The sequence below is a fragment of the Pelophylax lessonae genome (assembly GCF_965119305.1).
Source record: "Pelophylax lessonae genome assembly, chromosome: 5".
Lineage (NCBI taxonomy): Eukaryota > Metazoa > Chordata > Amphibia > Anura > Ranidae > Pelophylax > Pelophylax lessonae.
In genome coordinates this window covers 166,039,352-166,061,301 of record NC_138772.1, presented here as the reverse complement: position 1 = coordinate 166,061,301, position 21,950 = coordinate 166,039,352, and the positions used below count along the sequence as shown (strand labels likewise).

Here is a 21,950-nt window from a genome sequence, read left to right as displayed (position 1 = left end):
GGTGCAAAGAAAAATGTTGGTATTTGCAATTTCTTTAAAGAGACTCCACATTTAACTTCAGGAACTACATTTTATGCTTGGTTTTACAGAAACTACTTTAGACTGTAAACTGTTGGGAGATACTGCATGCAGCAAATTGGGGTTTTATATGCAACACGGTGTGTGTATATGACAACGGATTCATAAATAAGAAATGCAAAGATTACTAATTCATAGTATTGCCAACATTTGAGTCATCTTTGAAAATTGTCTGTCTGTCTCTCTGAATAGTTAGCTAGTGTCTGTTCTGATTTTCGTAGGTTCATGTCTTTCTATCTTTATTTTTCTCATCCGATTTTATAGTTCTATGGAGATCAGTTTTTGTCCAGTGAAAGGATCAACTATTGCTCTGCTTCTCGCTTTGCGGACTTATTTTGGTACACATTTGTCCAGAACCTGTACTTAGACCTCATGCACACCGGATGTTCTACACCTGTAGCATGGTTTTTTTTTTTTTTTGCAAAGTTTTACTCCCACAAAAGCTTATGACTCAAAAATGCAGAATTTTTAATTTTCCTCAATCGGAGACCCTAGAAAAAAAAAATGGTGGGAGTCGCATAAATTATTTATTTTTTTAACAGGCTGGGTGTTTGCATATTTTTCATCAAACAGCAGTTTTTCAAATGTAAATATTTAAAAAAATGCACTTTTCTGAATTGAAATGCACACAAACACAATTTAATAACCAGTTGTTTGGTAAAATGTGAAATATGTTTTGCTGACTAAATTCTGTATGCCCGAGGAACGGCACCAAACTACAGCACCCAAAAAAAAAATCTCCATAGGCAAAGCTATAAAAAGCCTTTACAGGCTGCCACTTTAGAGTTGCACAGGAGGTCTAGCGCTAACATTATTGCTTAAGGCTCCGTTTCCACTGCCGCGGCTACGAAGTCGTGCTACTTCTAGCGCGACTTCGTAGCTAAAGTTGCTTGCGGCATTCAGTGCGACTTGTCCCTCATTATAGAGGGAAGTCGGCTCAAAAGTAGTGCACAAACTACTTTTTGAAGTCGCCGCAACTGAAGTCGCGGCAGTGAAAACGGGCCAGATTGAAACAAATGGCTTTTGACTTGCTGTGCGACTTGACATGTGTCAAGTCGCACAGCAAGTCACACTAGTGGAAACCTGCACTTAGATTTGACATTCGTGGGGATACCTCGTACGTGTGGAGTGATCGGCATTTTCATGTGAACGGGGACACTTTGAATCCCCCCCGCCATAATAATATAATAATAATTAACAGTGTGTGTGTGTGTTGTGTTTTTTTTTTTTTTTGTTTTTTTTTTTTGTTTTTTTTTAATCACTTTTATTATTCATCCCTTGTGATGGCATGGGCGGTGATGGCTCCTCTTTATGGAGACATTTGGGCTCCTCTTTATGGAGACATTTGGGCTCTATCATAGTGAAGCATTGAGCAGGCAGTTGCATTTGCTGTAAGGGAGTAGCAAAAGAGGATCTTTCTGCTACATCCACATTGTGTAGTTCTAAAAACCATTGGACCCTTTTGGTACCTTTTTTGAAGATGTGCAGAACTTACCCTACTTTACTTGCCAGTTAAAAAATAAAAAAATCTAGCTGCGGACTAAAATGACAGATTATTATTGTTGTTATTATTATTATTATTATTATTATTATTATTAATAATAAAAAAAAAAATATATATATATATATATATATATATATATATATATATATATATATAAATATTCAGTGATTTAAATACGTTTTTTTAAGTTGTGTTTTTAATCAGAGCCGAGTTTTCCTTTTTAATGTGTTCTCTTGTGCTGTAAGAGTTTATTATGCCACTTAATCACAAAAATACTAAACTGGTTACTCCTAAGCTGCAGAGCTCTAACGTACTTGATCTGCTCAATGATTTCTACCCTGTAATGGAAATCCTGTCATCACTGTTCTTACAGGATCAAATACTTGACCACTAATCTTAGGAAACCACAAACATTGAAATTGCAGTTGAATAGCTAAGAATGTGGAATTAAAGGTTATTCTTCATGAAGAAAAACTTTGGTTTTGCTCAGTTGACTTACATGTTATCATTATAACGAGGCTACGCACCAGATGCCAAGGACAGGTTTTGGTTAGGTGATCACAGGATTCTTCCAGCTTGGCATATCTAGCTAAAAGATACCAAGCTTTAATTAAAGTGATATTAAAGGAAATGGTGTGTAGGGTTTTTTTTTTTTTTTTTCCACAAGAATGTTATACTTACCAGCTCTGTGCAGTGGTTTGCACAAAGCAGCCCAGATCCTCCTCTTAGGTTCCCTGACAGTGCTCTCGGGCCCTCCCTTCAAGCAGCATGCAATAGAGGGCACCCCAGCAGGTACGCTCCTGAGCTGCTACTCCTGTATGTCCATTCACAAACCAAGTCTTGGCTTGACCATCCCCCCCCCTCCTTATTGGTTCACAGGCTGTGATTGATAGCAGCGGGAGCTACTCGGTAGAGTCTCCAGAGAGCTGAGGCTCTCATACACATTTCAGGATCGAAATGGGGGCGGCCGAGGGGGCTGCTGCACAAAGATTTTTTACCTTCATGCAAAACCTTGAGCCTTTTAGAACCACTTTAACCTCCTTTTTGCCTAGACTAATCCTTAGATTAGGACCGTGCTAAACCTTAAAATAATTTATTCACAGGGCCAGTGGCAATGTGTCCCCCACATGGTCAGAATTCTATGTGTAAATCTTTTGAAAGTGTTTGTACATTAAAAAAAAAAAAAAAAACAGAGAATAGAAAAATCATCCTTTCCTGTTTTTTATGTTGATCTGGAAAATCCCAAAGGTTGCTGGCATCACATGACCTGCATACAATCTGCTTTCTTAGATGGGTAACCATAGATGGTGTGATAGATTTTTTAGCGCACCACAAAAAATGGACATCCCTAGGTAAGTGCATTAAGGTGCCATAAAATTCGAGTGGTAATGCAGCACACCTTGATTGTAGAGCTGCACAATGAATCGCTAAATTGCAATCTTGATTCAACCACCCCCCTCATGATCTTAATCTGGCATTTCCACAATTCATGTAACTGGTGCAGAGCCATTCTCAAAAAAAAAAAAAGGTAATTTTTCGCAATTCGGCACTTCGTTGTTTTAACTGACAATTGCGCTGTCGTGTGATGTCATACTTAAATACAGTTGATGACCTTCCCCCCCCCCCCCCCCCACAAATAGAGCTTTCTTTTGGTGATATTTGATCGCCTCTACGGTTTTTAGATTTTGTGCTATAAACAAAAAAGTGGGACAATTTTGAAGAGAGCTTTTTTTTTTTTTTTTTTTTTTTTTTTTATAGTTTTCACGGCAGACAGATCAGACCCCTAACTGACATTTTTTGGAGGGAAGGGGGTTAACACTGGGGGTAATCAAGGGGTTAAATGTGTTCCCTTTTGTGCTTACTGTGTGGGGTGATGGATTGTGCTTACTGTGTGGGGGGGATGGGTTAGGCAGAGGGAGATCGATGATTCAGCTTAGCTGAATCACACAATCTTACCCTGCCTTTCTAACAGAAGACCAGCCTGCTTTAACGTAAGCAGGCGGCTCTTCTGTCATTCTAGCCGAAGATCACGGGAGGCCGGCAGTGATCGAGCCCGCTCCTCCCACTGTGTCTAATCACAGCAGGAGCGTGGCTCCGGCGGCGTGCGCTCGCCGCTGAAACTGCGTGCACATAATTACATAGATCTACGTGAATATGCGCAGCCGAGCCGCCCTGCCGCAGTAAATCTGCGTGGGCTGGTTTGCAAGTGGTTAACCACTTAAGCCCCAGAAGATTTTACCCCCATTCCGACCAGGGGGTATTTTGCGATTCGGCACTGCGTGACTTTAACGGACAATTGCGCGGTCGTGCGACGTACCTAAACAAATTTGGCGTCCTTTTTTTCCCACAAACAGCTTTCTTTTGGTGGTATTTGATCACCTGTGCGTTTTTTTTTTTTTTTTTGCGGTACTGCGACATTGCGGCGGACAGATCGGACCCTTGACTGACATTTTTGACACTTTTGGGGTTACCAGTGACATTTCTACAGTAATCAGTGCTATACATATGCACTGTTACTGTAAAAATACACTGGTAGTGAAGGGGTTAACTTTATTTGGGAGGGAGGGGCTGTGTGTGTCCCTAGGGGCGTGCTTTCTACTGTGATTGGCTGTGGCTTGAGCTGTAAGGACACTGATCAATGGATCTACATAGTAGATCCGTGTGATCAGTGTTTTTACACGGAGGAGAATTGTTGTTGTTTACACAAGCTGCCTGACTTTCTCCCTCTCCCCCGCCGATCGCCGAGTGACCGGCGGACATCGGGTCCGCCGGTCACACGCGCGGGGGGGGGGGTCCGTGACCACGCCTCCGGGGGCGCGCGCTCGCTCCCTAGACCCTCACAAGCTAGTGACGTAGCCCTACGTCACTTTGCCTGTGAGGGGCTGACTGCCGACGTAGATCGGCGTTAGGCAGTCGGCAAGTGGTTAAAGACCAGGCTTTTTTTTTCTGACGCTTGTTTCTTACAGGGTATAATCGTATATTATTTTTTTTTTTCAAATATACAGTGTGACATAAAATATTACAATGACCGCCATTTTATTCTCTAGGGTCTCTGCTAAAAAGAAAAAAACTAATATATATATAATTTTTTTTTCAGCAGAGACCCTAGAGAATAAAATGGCGGTCGTTGTAATATTTTTATGTCACACTGTATATTTGTAGCGGTCTTTCAAAAGCATTTTTTTTTTTTTTGGGGAAAAAAATACAACTCAATGAGAAAAAACCGTAAAGTTAGCCCAATTTTTTTTTTTTTTTTTTTTTTTGGTATAATGTGAAAGCTGTTACGCCTAGAATCATGAACTTTTTTTCCTAAGCAAGCAAAAAAAAAAAAATTGATTCTCATTTTATCCAGAATCGTGCAGCTCTACTAGATTGTGATGCTGTGCACTGCTAAAATGCATGTATGTGCCTTGGTGCAATGGTATAGTGTGAATGGACCTTTAATGATCGGCACACTAAAAACTGAGCGGTCTCTGTGCTTGCATTTCCAGGTCTGCACTCCTGTTATATTCATTACTAGGGGGGCCTACTCTTTCAGTAAGAAGCCAGCAGGTGACTCGGCCAACTAAAACTCCATACTTTTAACTTTTTGCCTTTTTAAAATTTCATATTAAGTTAGACATTGTTCTTGTCTCCCAATTTGTGAATAGCTGGGTTCTGATCAATTGCCAGTTCCAATAGTTGGTAGACAGAGTGAAAAATGCCGCCTGGTTTTTATTGCATGCCCAGCTGCATTTAATGTTAATTATGAAAACATCTTCAGTTATATTCTTGGTTTTTCATTGACCCAATGTTGGGTGTGTGTGTGTGTGTGTGTGTGTGTGTGTGTGTGTGTGTGTGTGTGTGTGTGTGTGTGTGTGTGTACAGCCCATCCCAGATATCCCAGCAAACAGCTTGATTGAATTTTTTTAGACACCGATGACCCTGGTGCTCCAAGTCAGAAGTGCTAACCACTAAAGTGGGCCATAGACAAAAAAAAAAAAGTGGGCCATAGACTGTATCTTGCCCAGTTTGGCAGGGACTGGCTGAGATTCGAACCATGTATGGGCAGGCTGATTCATCAACCTGGGTACAACCAGCCTGTTGGATTTACCATGTGATTACTGCAAGCGGATATTATAGCCCCTAGCTGTAATAACTGTGTTCTCCCGGAGCTGGTCTACTAATGATCCAATGTTGGAACAGCAATCCCCCCCAGAACACTGCGGTCAGTACTCACAGCTGTTGACTGAGAGTGCTGATCAGGAGTCGGTCGGTTGCTGGTTTTCCAGCATGTTCATCCTTCAGAAGCCGGACAAATGGTTTACTTTTGTTGGACCAGCCGTCTTATACACAGGCTGAATGTCGGCTGGTTTATATTGAACTGGCCTATGTCACCCAACATTGGACCTGTGTGTACTGAGCTTAATAGGAGTTAATTTTAAAGGTTCAAGAAGTACTTCTGCTTTGTACATGGAGTCCCAAATGGGTAGAATGTTTGTTTGTCAGCAAAATGTGTTGGGTTTCTTTTTTTTTTTTTTTTAGCCAGAAAACACCTTTCTCAAAAACTGTCAATAGCCTTAGGTGTGCTTGGACACCTAAGATAACATGCTGGGGAGTTTGCTGGCTGCAGAAAAAGTCTGACTCTAAAAACCAGCAGATGTAAATCTGTCCTGTGTGCATGAGGCCTAAGCAGTACTGCTAATAAACGCACACTTAAACCGAATCCGTATATGGTTAAACCATTTTTACTAGGACTCTTTGCAATACCTATTATTATAATGTGATATAAGTGGCCAGTGGGTCCAATAGCAAATTGGCTATGGTGTCCAGTTGTCTATTGTTTATGGTAGAATCTAACCATTTTGCTGGAGACAAAGGAGATAAAAGGATTACTTCCTAAGGAGTGCACTTTGAAAGTCAAGTAATTGGGGGATGAGTCGGGAAGAATATATAAAATGTTGTTCATTATATTTAAATATGTGACATTAGCAGCCACAGCCATTTGTTTTAATTTAATTACCTGTGATTGCTCCACGTTACATGGGTGGGAACGCTTTGTCTGAGTGGCGGCTTTGAAATGTAAAGCAGAATCCAATTAAACTCTTATCTTGTTTTTACATTGCCTTCCCTGTTTGCGGAGTTAATTGGAACGCAAGACCTGCCTATGGGGTTACCCTCTGCTAGCTTTGCCATTAACTTCTCTTAAAAATCAGACTCCCAACACTGCAGTGGTTTTAGCACTAGTCATGATTAAAGCAAGCCTGTACTTGCTAAAGCAAAGCCCATTACCTTTCCTTCTCCCCTCCAGCTGCTGCGAGCAAGGAATTAAAAAAAAAAAAAAAAAGGGGGGGGGAAATGAGAATTTTTTTTTTTTTTTTTTTTCCATCCGCTGGCATCCGATTTGCATCCTTTCAGTTCTGTTCCTTTATTTGGAACGGAACAGAACCCAATTTTTCTTCCGTTAAAAAAAACGCAAAGGACGCAAAATCTGATGTCAGCGCTGACATCCGCAATCCCATAGACATACATTATGTCCGTATATCATCCGCAAACGGATGGGATGATTATACGGACCGGATGACACAAGTGTCATCCGTGTCCGTTTAAAAAAAAAAAAAAAAAGTGACCGGACGACAAACGGAGCGCCCGTGTGAAAGAAGCCTTAGGCAGCGCCACCATACCTTCGATTTCTCACATCCTACCTTCATGTCTGAATGTGTCTTCACTCTCCAGGGGTCCGTCTCTGCTCTGCTGTGGCAGTGCTGGCGATGCGCTGCCGAGAACAAGTGCCTTTTGATTTAAACATGGGGGCCAGGCAATGACCTTACGTAACTGCACAGAGCTTGTACAAGCTTTCCCGGACCTGGCGTTTGTGTGTATGTATATAGATGTATAGATCTGGTGATGAATAATGCAGCTGCATCCGGGCGTGCTCCCATCCTCGCCCATCATTTTATGTTTTCCCCCTTCTTTTTTTTTTTTTTTTTGTAGTGTTTTCCTTCCTCTGCATCTCTAGGTCCTACGATCTTAAAGCAGAGTCCCCTGTGTGCATATGTATCCTTGTACAGTGGGCGATTGCCATTGACCAAGCTTTTCCAAAAGGAGATAGACGGTGGAGCCTGTTTCTTCCGATGCAAGGTGATAGCCTTTCGAGCATAAAACAGGAGGAGGCTGACAAGGGTCTTCTTGGATTTAGTGTGTAGGAGATTGTCCACAAGACCCAGTATACAGGTTTCAATGGCCCTCAGGACCTGTGTTTTGACGTATAGTTATTGACAACTGTGGTAACCTCCTTCCCAGAAACCCGTGATATGAGAGCATGACCAAAAGATGTGGTGATAGTTCCCCCTCCGGGATCACCAAACCTCCAACACGCTGTGGAGTAAGAGGGATTCATCAAATGTAGTCTGGGGGGGGGGGGTGAAACAAGGCCTGTGGACTATTTTGAACTGAATTTGGCTCTCGTGTATGGAGACCAAGGTTTTAAATGGTAAATCCCACATATCATCCCAGTCATCATCCAAGCATGGCACATCCCTCAACCACCTGTCCCTCAAGTTATCCAGTGAAGGGAAAGCAACCTCCGCCAGATGTGTATAAATATGTGCTGTGGGCAATGCAGTCTGTTCGGAGCAAACCCTCCAGTTCCGGTTCCACTAGTTGCAGCGATGCACCAGGGAATTGGCTATGAAAGCATGGGAAAGCTGCCTTTAGTAAAAATGATACATTGAAGTCCTCAGACTGGCCAAGGGTCTCAACAAGCCATGACCCACTATCTGGGAGAGGGACTTTAATATTGTATTTAGTCCAAATCAGTTCTGGTAACCTATAAAAATGAGGCGCAGAGGGTTTTTTTTCCTGAGGGGTGTGTTAGATGATGCTACTGTGTCAGGGTACTGCTCTTTGGCCAATCCGGACCTCCACGCTCTTATGGTTGTGGACATGGATGGCGTTAGTGGATACGGGGCCCTTAGGCCTTGAAACACAAGAGCCTAGAAAAGTGACTTTGTGTATACCTTTTTTTTATTAGCATGATACAGCAATAGTAAATATCTCAGAAGGGATGGTAAAATCGGGCTCCTCAATAAGCGGAAACCGATCTCCTCCAGGTGAAAGGTCCATACATGCCAATCTGACATACAGAGACCACGGTCTGGTGGGAATAGATGATGGCAGCCTCCTATCAGTTCCAGGTCCTGGGTTGAACCGCAGAATAGAACGCAGCACGAGGAGAGGCGTGGGACGTTACCGGGGGATCTAGACACAAGCCTGATTTTTTACCAGCCCCTTGTGAGTTGGTAATTACTATTGCTGTATCTCCCTGTGGTGTGTTGTCCTCCCACCAGCTGTCACCTCTACCCCCATGTCTCCCAATGACCCTCCCATCCCCCATCCTTCTTCTTTTTTTTTTTTTTTTTAATTCCTCTCTACTTGTCCCCCACGATCACAGCCTTTTCCATCCCAACTCTCCTATCCCACAAGCCCTATTTCACCCCACCCTCAACTGCCCTGCCCTCGCCTAACTCCCAAACTGACATCCCACCTGACAAACCAGGAGAAGGAAATGAGCAGGAGCTGACCAATCAGAATTGCTCTGATCTGTCCTGGAAGCGCTGTATGTTGAAGTGGGATTTCAAGTCCCAAAGCCGCTAGACCGGCTGTGTGGGCACTAACAGCTCAACATTCTCAGAGGTAAGCATTTCCGAGACCAGGTGGTGGGGAGGGTGTATAGTGTTGCACTTTTTCTGAAAAGTTGAGCTCCACACATTTTTAAGGATTTTTAATGGGATAAGTATTCCTCCCTTTTTTTTTTTTTTTTTCTCTTTCATTCCCAAAGCTTCATCGCATGGGTTTTTTCTTTTGTACAGAGATTTGATTTGTGTAATTTGTCCAGAATCCATTAACCCTTTAGCGGGGTGAGCGGGGGTGGCTGTATCGCACACTATCCGGTGGCTGCAACCTGGACTGTGTGTGAAACTGACGGGCAGAATTCTACTGCTGCCTGATTTGCTCTGACGCCACCCCCCCCCCCCCCAATGCTTACCAGGCTCTGCTTGCCCATCTGCGAAGAGTGGACACCTGTTCTTGCTGTGACCCGGAAAGGGACATCACTTCTGGGTCAGTATCTAGGTGACCCCAGCTAGCACACCCGGGAAGGAATGTTTTGCAGTCTGATCTGCATCGCAAAACATTCAGTGGAGTCCAAAGGAGAGATGCAGGATCTTTTAGCTCTTCATACCTTCAAGACCCTGGAACTTAAAAATCATCACATAAGGGACTTTTTGTCCCCTATGCGATATGGGGGGGGAGTAAAACTTTGAATTTTTTTGCAAAAAAATATAGTTACACCCAAGCACATAAAATCCCCCTCCATACGCCTTCACATGCATGTTTGGACGTAATTGCATGAGTCACGGACGCCTATGCCTGCAAACATTGATTGTAATACACATAACAAATTGCCGCGCACCCCACAGTGAGCCATAATTATAGCACCAGACCTCCTCCGTAACAGTAAACTGATAGCTGTTGGGGGCTTTCAGCTGCCATAACCCTGGTATTTTTGAAAATGGTGGGCGGTCAGCTTTCTGAAAAGGGTGGTCCCAGCAGCAGGTTCCCTGCGGGATCACCCTTTCGGTATGGCAGAAGAGGTGCCCCCCCCTCCCGCCATGTCCTGTCATTTTTCCCCGCTTACCGGACCCGCCGGCAGCGGGAAAAACGATCCGGTCCCAGATCCTCTTAAACAGGAAGTCGAGTGAGGGCAAGATGGCCCTCACTCAACTCTATGGTCTTGGAGAACCGGAGCGACGTCATACGTCGTTGCCTAGCAAGCGGTTTAAAGAACCGATATTTTCATATATTATATAAAAATAATAATTTTTTTGTGTACTTGTGAGGTCTTTTTGACCCCAGATCTCACAATAAAGAGGACCTGTCATGCCTATTTCTATAACAAGGAATGTTTTTACATTCCTTGTAATAGGAATAGAAATGATCACGTGGTGTGTGTGTGTTTTTTTTTTTTTTTTTTTTTCCCATGTTTAAAAATGAAATAAAATAGAGAAAAAAATAAAGCGCCCTGTCGCCGTTAGCTTGCCCGCAGAAGCGAATGCATACGGAAGCCGCACCCACATATGTAAGCGGTTTTCAAACCATACCTGTGAGGTATTGTCGCGATCATGAAGCGAGAGCAATAATTTGAGCCCTAGACCTCCTCTGTAACTCTAAGCTGGTAACCTGTAGAAATTTTGCCTATGGGGAATTTTAAGTACCAAAGTTTGTCGCCATTCCGCGAGCATGGGCAATTTTGACGCATGACATGTTGGGTATCTACTCGGCATAACATTATCTTTCACATTATGGAAAAAATTGGGCTAACTTTACTGTTTGTTCTTATTTTTTAATTCAAAAATTTTAATTGTTTTCCAAAAGAGTTGCGTTTGGAAGACCTCTGCGCAAATACGGTATGATAAGAAATATTGCAACGATCTCAATTTTATTCTCTCGGGTCTCTGCTAAAAAAAAAATTATATAATGTTTGGCGGTTCTAAGTAGCTTTCTAGCAAAAAAAAAAAAAAAGATTTTAGCTTGTTAACACCAAGTGTCAAAAATAGGCTCGGTCTTAAAGTGGTTAAAGCGTCGCCTATAGAAATTTTAGGGTACTGAAGTTTGTCGCCATTCCACAGGCGCACACAAATTTAAGGTTTGGCATGTTGGGTATCTAATTACTCAGCACAATCTCATCATTTCATTTTTACCAACAATGTGGGTAATTTATTGCATTTGTTTGCCCTAAAATTAACTTTAGTGTGTGTGTTGTGTTTTTTTTTTTTTTTTTTTTTTTCTTTTCTGACATTTTCGGTAATATCGAGTGACCTAAAAAAGTTGTAACTACCACAATTTTGTTCTCTACAGTGTCTGCTTTCAGAAAATATTTGGGGGTTTTACATTCTCTTTAGGGCTAAAATGATTTCTTAAAACGTGTGCAAAAGTAAAGTATAGTTCAGGGCTCATTTACACCACCACACGCTGATGTATAGTGTGAATATGTGCTCTAATTCATTGTTATAACCAATTGCAGCGCTTGCTTTTTATTCGTCTTTCTCTAACTGCAGTGCGTTTCCATGTGTTACGGTATGTCTGAACGCAATCTACTGCATAAAAATTTTAAATTAAAAATATTATTTTCAGCGCACACCAACCAGTGCATTGGCATGAACTTGAAGCCATAGCCCTTGAGGGCAGATTGCATTGTTTTTTGCATTGGGCACCACTGCCCAGCATATCCAAACAGTGCTGGTGTAAGTGAGCCCTCAAAAGTCACAACAAATACTCAAGTTGGTTTTTACAAGTTTGGAAACCACTGCTGTGTGTATTAGCTGGCCGCTATATTAGAGGGCTGGCAGTCTGCCAATACAGTGAGGGGGGAAAAAGTATTTGATCCCCTGCTGATTTTTTGTAAGTTTTTTTTCCACTGGCACAAAAATGATCAGTTCATAATTTTAATGGTAGGTTTATTTTAACAGTGAGAGACAGATTAACAAAAAAAATCCAGAAAAGCATTTAAAAAAAGTTCTAAATTAATTTGCATTTTAATGAGTGAAAGAAGTATTTGACCCCCTTCGCAAAACATGACTTGGTACTTGGTGCTAGAAATATTGTTGGCAATCGGAGGTCAGACATTTCTTATAGTTGGCCACCAGGTTTGCACACATCTCAGGTGGGATTTTGTCCCACTCGTCTTTGCAGATCTTCTCCAAGTCATTAAGATTTTGAGGCTAACTTGGTAACTCAAACCTTCAGCTCCCTCCACGTATTTTCTATAGGATTAGGGTCTGGAGACTGGCTGGGCCACTCCAGAACCTTAATGTGCTTCTTAAGCCACTTCTTTGTTGCCTTGGCGATGTGTTTTGGGTCAATGTCATGATGTAATACCCATACATGACCCATTTTCAATGCCCTGGCTAAGGGAAGGAGGTTCTTGCCCAAGATTTGACGGTACATGGCCCTGCCCATTGTCCCTTTTTGATGCGGTGAAGTTTTCCTGTCCCCTTAACAAAAAACACCCCCAAAGCATGATGTTTCCACCTCCATGTTTGACGATGGGGATGGTATTTTTGGGGTCATAGGCAGCATTCCTCCTCTTCCTCCAATCACAGCGAGTTGAGTTGATGCCGAAGAGCTTGATTTTGGTCTCCTCTGCCCTCAACACTTTCACCCAGTTCTCCTCTGAATCATTCAGATGTTTAATTAGCAAACTTCATAGGGGCCTGTACATGTGCCTTCTTGATCAGGGGGACCTTGCAGGTGCTGCAGGTTTTCAGTCCTTCACGGCATAGTGTGTTAATTGTTTGTTTTCTTGTTGACTATAGTCTAAGCTGCCTTGAGATCATGGACAAGAATCTCCCATGTAGTTCTGGGCTGATTCCTCGTAGTTTTCATGATCCACTCCACCAGGTGAGAGCTTGCATGGAGCCCCAGACCAAGGGGAGTAATTTTATGTTTCTTCCATGCATGGTGGAGGGATTGGAATCTGATTGCTTCTGTGGACAGGTGAGATAAAGGTAAGAAAAGTTGCTAAAAGGCACTACCTGTTACCTATATATGCAGAAGGTCTTATAGATATGTATTTATAAAATCAAATCATATAAGTAAATAAGAAAATTCACATTCCAAAAAGTGCTCAGTGTCCAAAGAATAATATATGGTGAGTAAACAATAAATGAAACAAAGGTGCACAAATTGTAATAAAAATGTATTATATAGTGCTGGAGATGACTGGTTCAGTGCAGGAAATAAATAAATTCATGTGTGGGTAATCAATATATAATTACTCCTTTAAATAAGAAATTTCAAAACCTTTCCTTTAAAGTGCTGGGTATAGCACTACTACTGGAGCGGCGTCAGACGCCGCTCCAGTAGACGTCCTATGACAAAACGCGTAGGATGGAGTTTTGAGCCGTGGAACGCGGAAGCATCCCGGGGCCTACACTGATCCTGATCAGCCTAAGCGTGAGTCAGATTTAATTGCGTTTAAACATCTTGTATACTACACTATGGTGGTCATCCGATCTAGGTGCTCAAACAGAAAGAAAACCCCATTCTTCTAAACGAACCTGCTCAACCTAAAAACGGACAAGACCCCTGGATTTCTTTGCTTGATCTAAACAGCTGATACCTCATACTGAAAAGGTTATATAGGGTGAGTGCGATACCGAGTGACCATCACGGGTATAGGCACCCAATTCGCCTTTTTCTTTTATTTGTCATGGGCACTATACCCAGCACTTTAAAGGAAAGGTTTTGAAATTTCTTATTTAAGGAGTAATTGTATATTGATTACCCACACATGGAATTCATTTATTTATTTCCTGCACTGAACCAGTCCCCTCCAGCACTATATTATATATATATATATATATATATATATATATATATATATATATATATATATATATATATATATATATATATATATATATATATATATATATATAAAAACACAGGTAACCAGCTGATAAAAGGAGCACTCCCTTTTTGAGAGTGCTCCCAATCTCAGCTTGTTACCTATATATGACACCTGGGAGCCATCAATTTGCTGATTTGATAGGGGATCAAATACTTTTTTGACCCATTTAGAAACCAAATCAAGTTATTGCTTTTTTTTTTTTTTTTTTTCTTTGTCTCCCTGTTTTAAACCTACCTATAAAATTGTAGACTGATCATTTCTTTGTCATTTTGGCAAGCATACAAAATCAAATACGTTTCCCCCTCACTGTATCTGCTCTTATTTAAAAAAAAAAAAAAAACTAAGATTTTAGTGCCTCTGTTGTAAACTTTGAAAATGAATTTCTCCATATTGCCCAATGCCTGTAGATTAAAATAAGCCTGTATTATTTTTTTTTTAAGTGCTTTCTTTTACCGCTTGTTCAGAATATAAATACTTCAGTGTTCATCTGGGCACAGGTTCTCTTTAAGAAAAATGCAAAGATATAATTTATTTTTGCTATATATCTTTATTTTTTTTTCTGATTTTTATTTTTAATCCTTTTTTTCTTTTTGGCGGGGGGCCCTTTTGAACAGATTTGCAAATCTGGAGAGCGCAAGACAGTGTATACCCTGGCGGATCTGGTGAGGATTAAGAATTGGGTAATATTTTATTTTCTGTTTTCTTAACATAAAATGTATAAATAGTGGATTTCATCGACTTTCCTTTGCTTGATTTCTTTTACTTTATTTCATACCCATTCACACCATATTGCGAGAATGCCTTGAAAGTTTGTGTATTTATATTAATCCAAAAAAAAAAAAACACTGTGTACCCGTGCGTGCTCCTCTATTATTTTCACTTGTGATCAATAAGCTATTCAAAATGCAGATCTAAGTGTCCTAATAACCCAGTAGCAGGGAACCTTTTTTATAGGTAAATGACATGCATAAACTACATTAAATGGAGTTTTGTTGAAATTAAGTAGTCTGGCAACAGGTTCTCCCTAACAAATCTGTGACACGTGCTTTACCTTGAGATCTGTTGGATGGGGGTATATGCTGAAATACCTAGAGTTAATATAAATGTCTCTTCAGTTCATGATATCAAGAAGCAATCTTTTGATAGCTATCTAATGCCTGGTACACACAATGGGATCAGATAATGAAAATGAAGAGAATTTTTTAAAGTTACGAAAATTCCTGTACGACGGAATTAAAAATTTGGAAGGAATGTATTGTAATTTTGTATAACAACTGTACTGACTTAAAGGAAAATTGGACCAAATGGTAAAAAATGTCATGCTTGTCCCATTGGGTAATTTTGCATGAACTGTCGTATCAGCTCTTGGCAGCTGGGTACTAACAATCAGATTATCATCACTTCGGAAGCGGTATTTTTCAGATGATTTTCTGGTGTATGGGCCTTGAGCCATGCCTGCCTAGGCGTTGAAGTTTCTGTTTGTAGGTGTCTACACCAAGCATTTACCTGAGGTTGGGACGAATGTCCAAATCTGGGCACCGTCGGATACACTTCCCCATTCAATTCATAAGAACCCTTTTTGTGGTGGCGTGTTTTTAGTTAAAAAAAAATAAATAAAAACTTACTTTGAAATCCCCTAATTTTCGGAATTGCTATGTTAATTGGAATCCCAGATGTATTAACCACTTAAGCCCCAGCCCTTTTTTTTTTTTTTTTTTTTTTTTTTTTTTTTTTTTTTTTTGCTAGAAAACTACTTAAATCCCCCAAACATTTTTTTTTTTTCCAGAGACCCTAGAGAATAAAATGTAGATTATTGCAATATTTTTTATCACACCATATTTGCGCAGCGGTCTTCCAAACGCAATTTTTTTGGGAAAAATTCACTTTTTTTAATTAAAAAAATAAGAATCCAGTAAAGTTAGCCCAATCATAATGTGAAAGATAATGTTACGCCAAGTAAATAAATACCCAACCTGTCATGCTTCAAAATTGCGCACGCTCACGGAATGGCAACAAACTTTGGTACTTAAAAATCCCCATAGGCGACATTTTAAAAATTTCTACAGGTTACCATCTTAGAGTTACAGAGAAGGTCTAGGGCTCAAATTATTGCTCTCGCTCTAACGATCGCGGCGATACCTCACGTGTGGTTTGAACACCGTTTACATATGTGGGCGGAGTTTCCGTATGCGTTCGCGAGCTAACGGGGACAGGGCGCTTTAATTTTTTTTTTTTTTCTACTATTTATTTTATTTTATTACACCGTTTTAAAAAAAAATAAATAAATTTTGATCATTTTTATTCCTATTACAAGGAATGTAAACATAATAGAAATGGGCACGACAGGACCTCTTTTTTTTTTTTTTTTTTTGTGAGATCTGGGGTCAAAAAGTTCTCAGATCTCCTCACAAGTACACTAAAAGAAAAAAAATGGCCTTTAAACCAGTTGCTAGGCAACGACGTTGCCGTCGCTCCGGTCCTCCAAGACCATAGAAAGTGGGGGGGAGTTTGGGACTTTTAAAGTCCCAAACTCCCCCCCCCCACTTTTTATGTCAATATTAGGGATGGAGATACAAACAAAATCCTTGTAACCTCATTTAAAGTCCCGCTTTCCCTTTCTTTGTCTCACTCCAAGACCATAGAGTCGAGCGAGGGCAAGCTTGCCCTCACTCGACATCCTATCTGAGGATCCGGGACCGGATCATTTTTCCCGCTACCGGCGGGTCCGATAAGCGGGGAAAAGTATCGGGACGAGGGGGCACCTCTCCCGCCATCCCGGAAGGGTGATCCCGCAGCGAATCTGCCGCTGGGACCACCCATCTCGGAAAGCCGACCGCCCGCAGTTTAAAAAAATACCAGGGTTATGGCAGTTATCTGCTGCCATAACACCGGTATTTAAGTTTAAACTGCCGATGTAAATAGTCGTTGGGCGGTCGTTAAGTGGTTAAGTTTCATCATCACAATATTATTACAGTATATAGATTATTCCTGAACAAAAATAACACATTCACTGATTAGAATTTTTGTTTTGAGAATATTTTTTCCAGTCCTTCCAAAATTCTTTTTTTTGGTCACTGCAATCGACAATGAATGTCGATTTTGACGCCATTAAGCTTAAGGAAATTGAACGAACTGAAAATGAAAAAATTCTACTTTTGTATGGCCAACCTTGGGCTGATCATAATGGAATAAATATTTAAACTGTTAAGTGTGTAGGGGTGGTGTGTGTTTGTTTTTTTTTTTTTTCTTGTATAGTTGCTTAGATTAGAAGTTCGCTCTTTTGCCCTGCCACTCGCGTTCTGGACATTATCTGCGCAGAGTTTGCACATTCTACCTGTGCTTGCATGGGTTTCCTCTGGTATCGTGGATTCCTCCCACACTCCAAATATGTATTGGTAGGGTAATTGGCTGTAGTGTGTATATTGTATTTAAAGTACAGTACTGCTTAAATTACCAGTGCTCTATAAATACCTGTACTAAAAAATAAAGGGGAGATTTACTAAAGCTAGTACACACATCTGGCGCATCTGTGCATAGTAACCAATCGGCTTCCAGGTTTTGTTGTCCAAGCTTAATTGAACGAGCTGAAGTTAGAAGCTGATTGGTTACCATGCACATATGCCCCAGATTCCGTGTGCTTCATTTTTTAGTAAATCTCCCCCAAAGTATCAATTGTTTAGTAACTCTCTTGTGTTGGGCAAAAGATTGTCCTATGGCTAGTCTAATGATTCTAGTTAGTTTTATATATGTGCAAAGGCTATCTGCTAAAGACTGTAGGGTGTTGGGTAACTATTTTACTGTTTGTCAAAAATGTATTTGTGTTGCTAGTAATGTAAGTACAAGTACAAGTAAAATGTGTTTTTTAATTTTTTTTTTAATATAACTCTTGCAATTTAAAGGACGTCTTCATCTTTTCCATATCATTCCCCTCTGAAAGCCTGTATTCTTTGGCTAAATACTTGCGAAGTCGCCCCCTCCCAAGCTAGTGATTCCTCTTCTAACAAATAACAGAAGGGGTGGCTTTACAGCGAAGGGAAAAAATGGCAGCTATTTCCCCTTTAAAATTAGTAGGTTTCCCTCCCCCAGACCTAAAGTATTGATTCAATTAAAAAAAACCTGTAGCCTAATGTTGTGGCCCTACTATGACCTCCTCCCTGTACCCCTCCTGCTTTAGATAAGGAACCTTAATTCTTAAGTACATTTAACCCCGTCACATGCAAAATTTTCTTTTTATTTTTTTGCTTTGTAAAATTTAGTTTTTGTACACAATTACATTTTGCTTTTTTCAGAGTAATAATTTTCAATAAATTTTAAAATGTTTAGACCGTTTTTGGCCCCTTTTTTTAAAGCGGAGTTCCGGGCACAAAATCGATATTTTTTTTTTTTTTTTTTTTTTTTTTTTTTTGTGCCCGTCTGCTTGTTCACCTTCACCTGAAACAGAATTGGATAGTTAGGTTTTTTTTTTTTTTTTTTATTTACTCACCTTGTAATTGAAGATCGAATATACTCACCTAGTCTTCACTTCCTCCCTCTGTGCCGTGGCTCCGCCGTCACTTCCAGGCTTGCACTGATTCCTGGGAGCTGAACGTCATCGCTCCCAGGAATCAATGCAACGGCGCCACCCCCGCTCGTCACTTCCGGCGATGCCGCATTCCCATGCTAAACAGCTTCTGGGCATGCCCAGAAGCTGTGGAGGAATGCGGCGCTGCACCGGAAGTGACGAGAGGGGGCCGGTGCAGGCGCATTCTGGGAGAAGAAGACGCCGAAGAGGACCGCGCCAGCTTCAGCTGCCCACAAGAGAGATGGAAACGCTGTGGAAGAAATTTTATAAGTGAGTATTTCTTCTAAAAGGTAAGTGCGAACCGGGACAGATCCGAGGCTAGCCATTGTGGAATGTACTAGCCCTGACTGTCCCGGGGGTATGTTTGTTGAAAAATTATTTTTGTGCCCGGAACTCCGCTTTAAAGTGGTATTTAAATCTGAAAACAAAATTGTAATACTTCAGCCTTTTAAATGTGTTGGCGGCATTAGTTTTTTTTCCTTTTTTTTTTTTTTTTTTCACCTGGAGATCCAGCCATTAGTGTTAGTAAAACCCACAACCGTATAATCAGTCTGTATATGCAGTAAAGCATGCTTGTTATACTCGCTGTGGAACCAAAGGGGTTTATCCTCCTGCTTTGTGTAAAAAGGCTGTTTGATCCTGTCTTCTCTGATTCTTCCACTACCCCCAATCCATCTGCTGATAGTACAGAGCCTTTGAGGCTTTTTTTTTTTTTTTTTTTGTGAAGGTGCATGTGATTGCCACAGGGCCAATCAGCACTGTCCAGGCAGAGGGTTAGGGGTCATGAAGCCTCATAGGACAGTCAGAGAATGAAAACTCCTCCCACATGCTTTAACCAGACACTGATAGAAATCACAAGACTGCTATATACAGCTGATGAGCAAAGGTATTTAACAGTGTATTTACTAAAATAATTGCATTTTCATGTTCTGTGTATTGTGGGAGACCAGGTATAGTGAATGCAGGGTCCTGGGTTTAGTAACACTTTTTTTTTTTTTTAGCACACTTTGTGTCTTGGGGGTGGTTCCTCTGTCTATGGAGGAACAACTGGGGGAGGGGGTGCTATAATAGCCACTAACAGAAATCACATGTAAAATCCGACAGGCTGCTTGTGCCCAAGTTGATCGATCAACTTTGGTACATTGTCTGCCCATACATGGTTGGAACTGTCTATGGCCAGCATAAGACTCTGCTTATGGCTCTGGGGTACTACACAGTGGCTGTGCTTTAGTATTCCTGCTCAGTTGTCCAACTCATTAAGTCCCAGTCCACACTGGTGCAGTGCGGGAAACCCTGCAATTCCAGTGCGGGTTCCCGCATTGCATCTGATTCGCACACTGGTTCACACCAACCTCTGAGAACCGCTGGAGGTGTCGATCTAAAGTTTTTTTTTTTTTTGACGCCCGCAAATTGGTTCGTAGATTGCAGTGTGAACTATGAAATGGTACAGGAATAGTATTGCATGGGTGTGAACACCCAAGTGATCCCATTCCAGTGCAGACCAAAAAAGGTCCTGCGCCATTTTGGTGTGAATGCGATGCAATTTTAGCCATAATACAGTTTGTATGGCTGAATATCTAATGGCTACTTTACAAATCTCTACATTTTATGCTATGTGCAAAATACGAAATAATCCTAGTACACTGAAGACCTTTTTTTTTCCTTAAATTGAAACATTAATTTTTGTCTACTTTCCTTCCACTGAAGGAGCAGCTAGTATGCTGTTTAAAGATGCCCTCAAAAGTATTGTCTGTGCCCCCCCTCTCCACGCACTTATGCAATTATTAAACCTCTAGATACTTTGTAAATGGCTAAATTCACATTTCCCGTAGCTCCCTCCAACTGGTGCCGAACTGGTAACAAAAATAGTAATTAATTTACACCAAACAAAATAACCATGCAAGGTTGCTACATCTAAGTGAAACAACCTCACATTCACAAAGTGCTGGATGCCATCCAAGTTGTTATTACATTTAAAAGTAACATTTGATGTTAAAGGAGTTGTATCTTAATGCATTTTATGCATTAGGATAAAAAGCCGCCTTAATGTAGCTGCCCCTAATACTTGCCTGAACCCCCATCTCTGTCCAGCAATGTCAACGAGTTCCTTGACCTTCCGGGACTCTTCCTCCTGATTGGCTGAGACACAGCAGCGGCGTCAATCAAAGTCAGTCAGCCAATCGGGAGAGGGAGGGCAGGGCCGAACAGCAGCTCCATGTCTGAAAGGACACATGGAGCTGCAGCTCGGCTCGGGTGCCCCCATAGCAAGCTGCTTGCTTCTGGGGCACTCGACTGAAGGGAGGGGCTTGGAGCAGCAAAAAAGGGACCTGAGAAGAGGAGGATCCGGGCTGCTCTGTGCAAAAACTGCACAGAGCATGAAACTATAATTTCTTTGTGTGGGTTTTTTTTTTTTTTTTTTTTTTTTTTTTAAAGAGACTTTACAATCACTAAGTTAAATTCCTCCTTTTTAGGCTTACTGCATACAAAAACCTTTTTAAGGGAGGTAGAATTACTAAAGTCTGTGTGTGTATTTTTAGGCCGGCCATAGACCTATTGAAATTCGTCCTTTTCAGCAGGAACCAGCCAAATTTCGATGCATCTATGGGCAACCTGTGGTTGAAGGAAAGAAAACTGGTATAATGTATGGTTTGCTTAAGATATTCAGATCCTTTCTATATGCACAAAGCCTTGTTTCCCTAGCATCAAATCATTTATCTCTCGTTGTGTGTATGCTTTCCAGGGTAAACTTTGTGGAGTGAGGTTTACTTTTATATTTCTCTCGTTACAAAGAATTTCCCGTTTTGAAGACCACTCAAACTGAGGAGACCACTACAAACTTGTTGATCCCATAGCCATGTCAGACCTGCCAGTGGCATTTTCCTCCATTATATAGTTTTCCTCCATCCATAGTTTCTACTACTGCAAAATTCCTGTGCATTGTCAACAATAATGAACTTCTTAATTGTGCGATATTTGGACAAGGATCAGGCAATGGAAAGCTTCCCTAAGGCTAAGTTCACATGTAGGCGTTTTGGGGGCGATTTTTTTTTTTTTTTTTTCTACTCTAGGAACAGCTCAAAAAATGCCCAACCAGACAAATCCTATTAATTTCAATGGCCCCTGTTCACATCTGAGCATTTTGACATTTTAAGCAAAACGCCCAACGGTCTTAAGTACATGAGCTTCTTTTTGGGCAGATTACAGGCGTTTATTTTTTCCCATTGGTCACTTGTCAACCTAAAAAAACGCCTGCACAAAAATGCCTGTAAATGGCAACGCCAAGATGTGAACGTAGCCTAAGGGGTTGATTTACTGGTTAAAACTGCCAGAAGCACAAGTTGATGCAGAGTTTTTCC

At 41.0% G+C, this 21,950-nt stretch overlaps 1 protein-coding gene across 2 annotated transcripts in view; it reads left to right on the top strand.

Moving 5' to 3' along the window:
* The window catches only part of TRIM71 (tripartite motif containing 71), a gene marked incomplete at both ends in the record, with an annotated part of 96,669 nt that overhangs the window by 19,175 nt on the left and 55,544 nt on the right, over positions 1-21,950 (top strand). Inside the window, one exon of one of the 2 annotated variants that reach the window (XM_082257848.1) lies at positions 14,648-14,713. The exons of the other annotated variant lie outside the window; for it this stretch is intronic. Within the exon in view, the coding sequence (XP_082113974.1) occupies positions 14,648-14,713 (66 nt within the window). The remainder of the gene's footprint in view (positions 1-14,647; positions 14,714-21,950) is intronic. 2 annotated transcript variants of the gene reach the window in all.